The following is a 7,368-nucleotide window of genomic DNA, read 5'->3' as shown; positions in this document are numbered from 1 at the left end:
CCTGATCTAGTTAGCGGTGTCCCTGCTCCTGCAGGGGGGTTGGACTAGATGACCTCTAGGGGTCCCTTCCAACCCCAAACATTCTATGATTCTATGATTCTATGATTCTGTGATTCTATCAAGGTGGATTTGTCAGGAATAAGCTTGGACTCATTTTCACTTTTCTTTTTTGTGGCCTTTTAGTCAAATCATTGAAAAAAAAAAAAGCAGAAAAAGCCCTTACAAGTATGTGACCACATTTAGTTAAAAATGGCTTTGTTTATAAGGAGCAATAAAGGAGTTGCCAAATTCTTCAAATATGCTTCGGATGATTATAAAAATTCATACCTTGTGCTATAAAATATCGGGGCTCCCTCCACCCCAATTTGCAAATCACCAGCTGCTCACAGAAACCATGTCCATAAAACCACATCTTGCCCAGCATAATAACAATGCATGTTAAAGTTATTATACTAGGAAATGCAGAACCTTTAAGTCTTCAAAGATGCTACAAAAAGGCCCCAAAATGATAGCAATTTGCATCACAGATTTCAATTTCTTCTTGAAGGTGATTTTTTCACTGTTGAACACTTGAGCTTCTCTATGTTTCTCAAGTCGTTGTTTGGCACTCAGCGAGTGTTTCTTTATGACGGTAGACCTGTATTGTCTTATGTGCTCATTTTAAATGAGGGCTTAAACAATGCGGTGCCCTTATTCGCAAAGTCAAACTTTTGCTTTCACTGATCAGCCTTTTGAGTGAAAAGTTCTCTGTACCGTATTTGTAGTGTTGTGTGATGTGCACAACATGCACTGTGGTGGCAAAAAAAAAAAAAAAAAGATATTACCAGATGAACAGAATGTATAAAAAGAAAAACAGCAACAAGATGTGGCATTAATACTGTGGTGTTTGTTAAACGTTTACTTTGATTTTCCCTGCCCCCCCCAGCATAAGATGAGGGCAGAAAGGACCCTGTGAGTCTACTACGAAAGCTGATAGGAAGCAGTATAGCTAGCTGGTTCTTATGTTTAAAACAGAAAACCCTGAGGATGAATATAACATATGCGAAAAGAGGAAGTAGAACAACTTTTCTAAGGAAGGTGCTCCACATAAAACAGAGCAGCATTAGGCCAGTTCCGTATGATCAATACAGAAAATTAACCCTGGTTTGCTGATTCGGTTTTGCAGTTCTACAGGATTCAGGCTGTTTCCAGGAGTTATTGGGACTGCCATGAATTGCCCTTGTATCGAAACCATTCTGAATGAACATGGGGCTCTTGTCTCTATGCTTTGCTTCCCTTTCACATGCACCCTGTGCCGAGACCAGTGATTTACAGCTCCAGGTCTGTTCAGAAGCCAGTAGCTGACACTTCTGCATGTGCGTGCATGTAGTGTTTGCATATGCGCCTGTGCCTGTGACCTTGGTGCAGTCAGGACAGTCGGAGCAGCTATTCTGATTACACTCCACCTGACGATAGTCATTAACTGAAAGGCTATCCCATTCCACTAGGTTGGCAGCTGTGTGACTTCCAGCCCGGTTTTCTTAGTGTCTGGATACTAGGAAGCAGCAGAAATAGTCTGATGTAATAGCTGGTAAATTTAGCCTCCAGAACTAATTGAAAATAAACCAAACTCCCCACAGGAAACATTTCTACACTTTGCCCTCTTCTCTTTTTGTAAGTAAACTGAGCATCAGTTTATGACAAATCACTTTAATTTCCTGTGGGGAACATTATTGATTATCAGTGAGGGCACATAGAGCTAAAAGATGTGATTTATCCATCTCATTCAAAATTATTATTTATTCCCATTAATCGTGCAGATTTCTCCACAGTTCTCCCCATAACTCACAGAGGGATGCTAGGCTGATGACAGACCTTGTGTTAAAGGACTATGGTGCAGTCGTACTATGGTGGGGCCACCGTTGTCCTGGTGGAATGGTTCAGCATTGTGCTGTAGTGAAAAATTGCATAGTCAATATTTGTTACCCACCTGGCCGTTTCCAGGAGAATGGTTGTGAGACTGGAAATCCTATTAGCAGCCATATGATGGTTTTTATTTTAATGATTTCCTGCAAACATAATGAGAAGATCATGCCAGGAAGCTAATAAATTATCATGTACTGTTCAGTACATGCTCTTACAGTAAAGTAGTCGAGAAAGGTTTAAGTTCACAGACACAGCATGTTCACCTTGGATGCCAGTAAATCTTCAGGAGGCAGCGGGGCGCGTCCCAGGGAGGCATACTGGGAATGGGATTGTAAAAAGGGCAGAGGGAGTACAAGGCCTCCGCTGCTTCACAAGTGAAGGGGTTTCTAGCAAGGCAGCCTTGGCGCCTGGGTGTTGGGTGCAATGGTGGATGCACGGTAGTAGATGTGTCTGGCCTGTGTGGCTCTGAGACTAATTATGCTGGGTCTTCAAGCAGCTATGTGAATGTTGTTGCGCTGTGCCAAATACCCCATTTCCAGCTATCGGTGAAAGAACACAAGCTCGCACTTACCAGCTAAGAGTAAGTCTTCCCTTGCCTGTCACGTCTTTATGTCTAGAGCGCCACATTCACCCTTGACTGAGCTCTGCACTGGGACAGTTGTGGTCTGGCAATTAGTCTCAATTCTTCTGTTTACCAGACATGCCAGGACAGGGTTTTTAAATTTTTTTTTTAATTTATTTTTTAATTATTCCACGAGGAATGCTGAAATTGAAAGTTTCTGCTTTGTTTGAGAGCAGGAGGAAAACTGTTATCTGAATACAGACAAATGTGTTAAGCAAAAAAAACCCCAAAATGTAAGGGTGTCTGCTCAATCATGACAGAACATGCAACTGCCTCCGATGTCTCACCACCCATACATGTATTTATATATATATCCCAAAATAGATAGTTTCCTGACAACAATTTGAGGACTGGTAAAGCATGAGGATTACACTTTCAATTCCGTGCAGACATGTTGAAAATAAACATACAGCAGTTCTGAATGGATGTGAGTTATAACGGGGAAAGGAAACTTGTGAGATGCTGTGTGCTGTAGGACAGCAGTGCATTGTAGTATAGTCCAGAACAAAACCCAGACATCTTCAAAGAGAGGGGCCAGTAGTAAGATGGACGGATGTTCTGTCAGTTTGACAGGATTGCTGGGTGTTTATAATACATACAATACTTTCTGTTGCTCTGTATTTTATTGTGTGTAGGTGCTCACGATATCTCCATTATGGGTGCATGTTCTACTGACCTTTCCTGGAAAAAAATATCTTAGGGAGTAGATTCTTTAAAAGACCCTAATCCCTTTTTATTTGTGTAGCCTGAGTGAACAGCTCCTATAGCTGAATAATTCCTACCCTGAGGATGATTCTTGAATTACTTTGCATTCGTCTAGGAAAGTGTGCCTGTTCTCTGCCTGGCTTTTTTGCCCCAGGAGAAGACTGGGAGAACAATGGTTGTCAGTCTCCAGGAGGAGAGCCCGGGCTTCCAGTCGCTGCAATTGAGGCTTTCCCGTTGTACTGCTGTTATCAACAGGACATAAAAATAAAATCAGTTCATTTGACCATATGATTAGCACATTCCTGTTGAACTCTAGGTGACCTTAATCTTCAGGCTCTTTACAGAACTCTCATGCTTCTCACTTAAGAAAAATTTCTTCCTTAACATAAAGGTATTTCTTCTGGTGCTGAAATAACCTCTGAATGGTTTGCTTACAGGGTTGTAATGGGCTGCATTGGGGCAGACAAGGAAAGATGCATTTGAATGATCATGAAAACACATTGGATTACCAAATTTGTAACATACAGATGAAGTTTAATTATATAATTGTTAATTTCTATTGGTTGGTGAAACCCTTCTTGTGTTTTCTTTAGCCCTATCGGTATATTGCAAGATTGAAAAGGAAATATTTGCAATTATGTAAATGAGTAGGAACTTCTGGATTTAAAAAAAAATCATAATCTTATGTTGAGTGAGCTTTGCAACTTCCTTGTGGGATTCAGACAGTTGTTTATGGATCTAGACTACATTTTTTTTACTTTTAAATTAGCAAGACTTCTCTGTGTAAATGGAAGCTCACTGCAACTGTAACTGTTGTTTGATGGTGGGAGAGTCATAATGAAGAGTTTTGGCAATGAAGAGACTAGAACTTGCATTTACTTTACAGCTTCACATTTTAAAGTGTTTGCTTTTATGCCTAAGAAATTAATTTGTGTGCATAAATTAAGTTCTGTCTGCCTGCCAAGATCCTTTGAGGACCAAGGAGAACTGAGGATGTATTACATAATTATTTCCATTTTATGACTTTTTTTTTTTTTAATCAGTTGACTCAAAGCAACTTCAGTGCTGTAGCATGAGCTATTATAAAACTGCTGTAAATTTTTCCTTCTATTCCTTCAGCATGTGACAGTGACCACTGGGGACCTCACTGCAGCAGCCGCTGCCAGTGCAAAAATGGAGCCTTGTGCAACCCCATCACTGGAGCCTGCCACTGTGCATCGGGTTTCAAAGGCTGGCGCTGCGAGGAACGCTGCGATCAAGGGACCTACGGAAACGATTGCCATCAAAAATGCCAGTGTCAAAATGGAGCCACCTGCGACCACGTGACTGGAGAGTGCAGATGTCCTCCTGGGTACACTGGTGCCTTGTAAGCAGTGGGTATATTATTTATGGGGGAGAGACACGAGTTTTAAACAGTGCTAACAAGAGAAGTGAAGTTTAGATTAACTTTTTAACACTCTGCAGTTGGTCTGGCTGCTGTGTAACGCAGGGAAGCAGGGCTGGTGGCTGAGAAGCAGCTGGGCAAACCATGTTGCAGTGCACATTCAGATGCCTTGCTGAGAGAAAGCCCTCCTGATGTGCACTGCTAAGTAAAAGCCACAAAAAGTAGCAGGAGGAGTTTCTTCATCATCACCATGAAAACGGTTTGGCTACAAGTTTGGAAAATCTCATTGAAACACAGAATTATTTGGCTTTGTTATTCCAGAATAGATCTTGAGCTTTGTCAGTAACAACAAATGAGCACCAACCCACGCAGAAAGAAACATCTTTAAGAAGAAATAATGCCTAGATTGCCGGGTCTGTTTCCTTTAGATTTGTTGCATGGATGCTATACAAGATTCAGTTGATGTTGGACTGCTTTCTGTTTCCAACTTTCGGCTAGAAAAGTTAATGATAGCATTAAAAATAAAGCGGTGGCTGGAAGCTGGAGCGTGTGCTAAAGTAATGCTTGTCCCTGTTGTATATCACCACCTCCCCAGCTGCGAGGACCTCTGCCCCCCCGGGAAGCATGGATCGCAGTGCGAGGAGAGGTGCCCGTGCCAGAATGGAGGCGTCTGCCACCACGTCACCGGGGAGTGTGCCTGCCCGCCAGGATGGATGGTAAAAACACTTTCGGAAATCAGCACAACCCTGTAAAACTTCCATATTTGTGGATTTTGGGCAGCGTCAGAAAAGGGTAGCAAATGAGGATAGCAAATGCAGTCTGCCTGTAGCCAGGAGTAACAAGAAACATATTTTAGCATAAGGGTCTGGAATAAAATACTTGCAAACCCATCTGTTACTGACAGTCCTCCAGTCCTGCAGTGCCTTTTTAACTGTATCGGATTCTGGGAAGCAAAAGACATTACTCGTAGCATGATGAGGCAACACCCTTTAGATCTTGTCTGGAAATCATTCACTTATAGATATAATTTGATATTACGGGCGGGGTGTTGCCATTATATATTTTAACAGTGGGTTTTGTGTCTGGTTTTGTATGTATAGTATGCATGGTAAAAATGCCAAACCTTTAGTTACTGTGTTAAATGTCATTGATGGAGGTGGGACATCAGAACTTTGACATTATCTTTAGGCTTTCTACCCTTTTGTCAGTGGGTGGGGAAAGAAGAATTGACCTCAGAGCTGCAAGTAGCCTCCCCTACTACCAGGCTGCCAACTCTGAGTTGGCCAATAATGGCATTGGAAAGTGAGCAAAAGGCTGGAAGGTGACCAAAGCCCAAATAATTTCTTTAAATACTTTTGTAGATAATATTTATCAATAGTATTTGTAATAATGTTTTCTATTTAAATGTCCATTTTGGGTGAAATTCCACATTTACTGAACTTCTGATTATCTCATGATAATTGAGATGTTATATTGAGAAGACCTGTGGTAGAGGTCAGTTTTTCACCAGCTGGAGAACATAGCTGTAAAGGATCACCGCTGTGTGTTTGGATAGCACAACTCACCTGACTTCCTCACTTGAATTATGGCCATTTTTACTTTTTGTTCCAATTCATGTTAGAAGAATGAAATTATTGGTCATAGAATACAAATGTTTGCATAAATTCTTGACTCCCTTTATCTGCATAAATAGAGGGAATGAAAAATGAGATAGCATACAAAGCAGTGATAGAAATTTTATACCAGTGTGTGTCTTAACTTATAAATTAGTCTTGAGCCCTTTGACTAATTTTTCATTCCAAGTAGTTACTTAAGCATAACTCTTTGTTAGTTTTAGATTTTTCAGTTCTGTGAAACACAACTTTGTCAGTATAGCCTTTTTTGCTTTTCACCTAAGGAAGGTTTAAAGTAACCAGGTATAAATTCTACAGTATCTTATGTTAGGTGAAATACCTGCATGTCTTTTGTCTGATGGAATGCCTGTAAATAATTTTTTCTTGAAATGGCTTCTTAAGCTGTGATGCTTCCCCGACTACACAGGTGTAATTAATTCTGAGGATGTAAATAGCAGTGCAGAAATTCAAAACCCGTTGAAGGGAAGCAGACATCCTACCGAAGCTTTTAAGATATGCTGCTTTCAATGAAATTATAAACAGCTTTTCCTTTCATCAGAAAAAAACAACTTATCATAAAGTAGTATAATTGGGGCATTACAGCAATTACTGATTTCTACACCACTACTCACTGGAGGGCATTTCCGGATGTCTTGATGTATACTACTCCTGATAAATAAATTGGGAAGAGCTTGACATCAATTGGTCTTAAATGTCTAAGTGTTTTCACTGTTGCTTGGAGATAGTGTTTTCATTAATTTGGCTTCCAAAAGGGAAATCCTGGAAGATTATTCCTCCAGTGCTGAAACATACCCTGCGTTTAAAGCTGGAGAAGAGTCTGGCATTTCCAAGATCAGCACTAAATGAGTGACACAAGATCTCCTTGACCTTCCTTCATTGTAAACCTTTCTTCCTTGCCCATTCAAGCCGTAATCCCAAATCTAATATTAAGATTTTTTTTCTGCGCACGCAGGGCATGGTCTGTGGGCAGCCTTGTCCTGAGGGTCGTTATGGGAAGAACTGTTCCCAGGAGTGCCAGTGCCACAACGGAGGGACCTGTGACTCAGCCACAGGTCAATGCCATTGCAGTCCAGGTTACACAGGGGAACGGTAAGGAAAACTTACTTTTGCCAGGCTGC

At 41.0% G+C, this 7,368-nt stretch overlaps 1 protein-coding gene across 2 annotated transcripts in view; it reads left to right on the top strand.

The window, feature by feature from the left end:
• Positions 1-7,368, top strand: part of MEGF10 (multiple EGF like domains 10) — a 74,907-nt gene that overhangs the window by 24,048 nt on the left and 43,491 nt on the right. For both annotated transcript variants that reach the window (XM_035888695.1, XM_009648956.1), the window contains exons 5-7: positions 4,352-4,598; positions 5,212-5,332; positions 7,203-7,339. In XM_035888695.1, the coding sequence (XP_035744588.1) occupies positions 4,352-4,598; positions 5,212-5,332; positions 7,203-7,339 (505 nt within the window). The remainder of the gene's footprint in view (positions 1-4,351; positions 4,599-5,211; positions 5,333-7,202; positions 7,340-7,368) is intronic.

This window comes from Egretta garzetta, unplaced genomic scaffold (assembly GCF_000687185.1).
Source record: "Egretta garzetta isolate BGI_Z169 unplaced genomic scaffold, ASM68718v1 scaffold541, whole genome shotgun sequence".
In the NCBI taxonomy this organism is placed as follows: Eukaryota; Metazoa; Chordata; class Aves; order Pelecaniformes; family Ardeidae; genus Egretta; species Egretta garzetta.
Note: the sequence above shows the minus strand (reverse complement) of the source record. Positions and strands in the feature narration are given on the sequence as shown.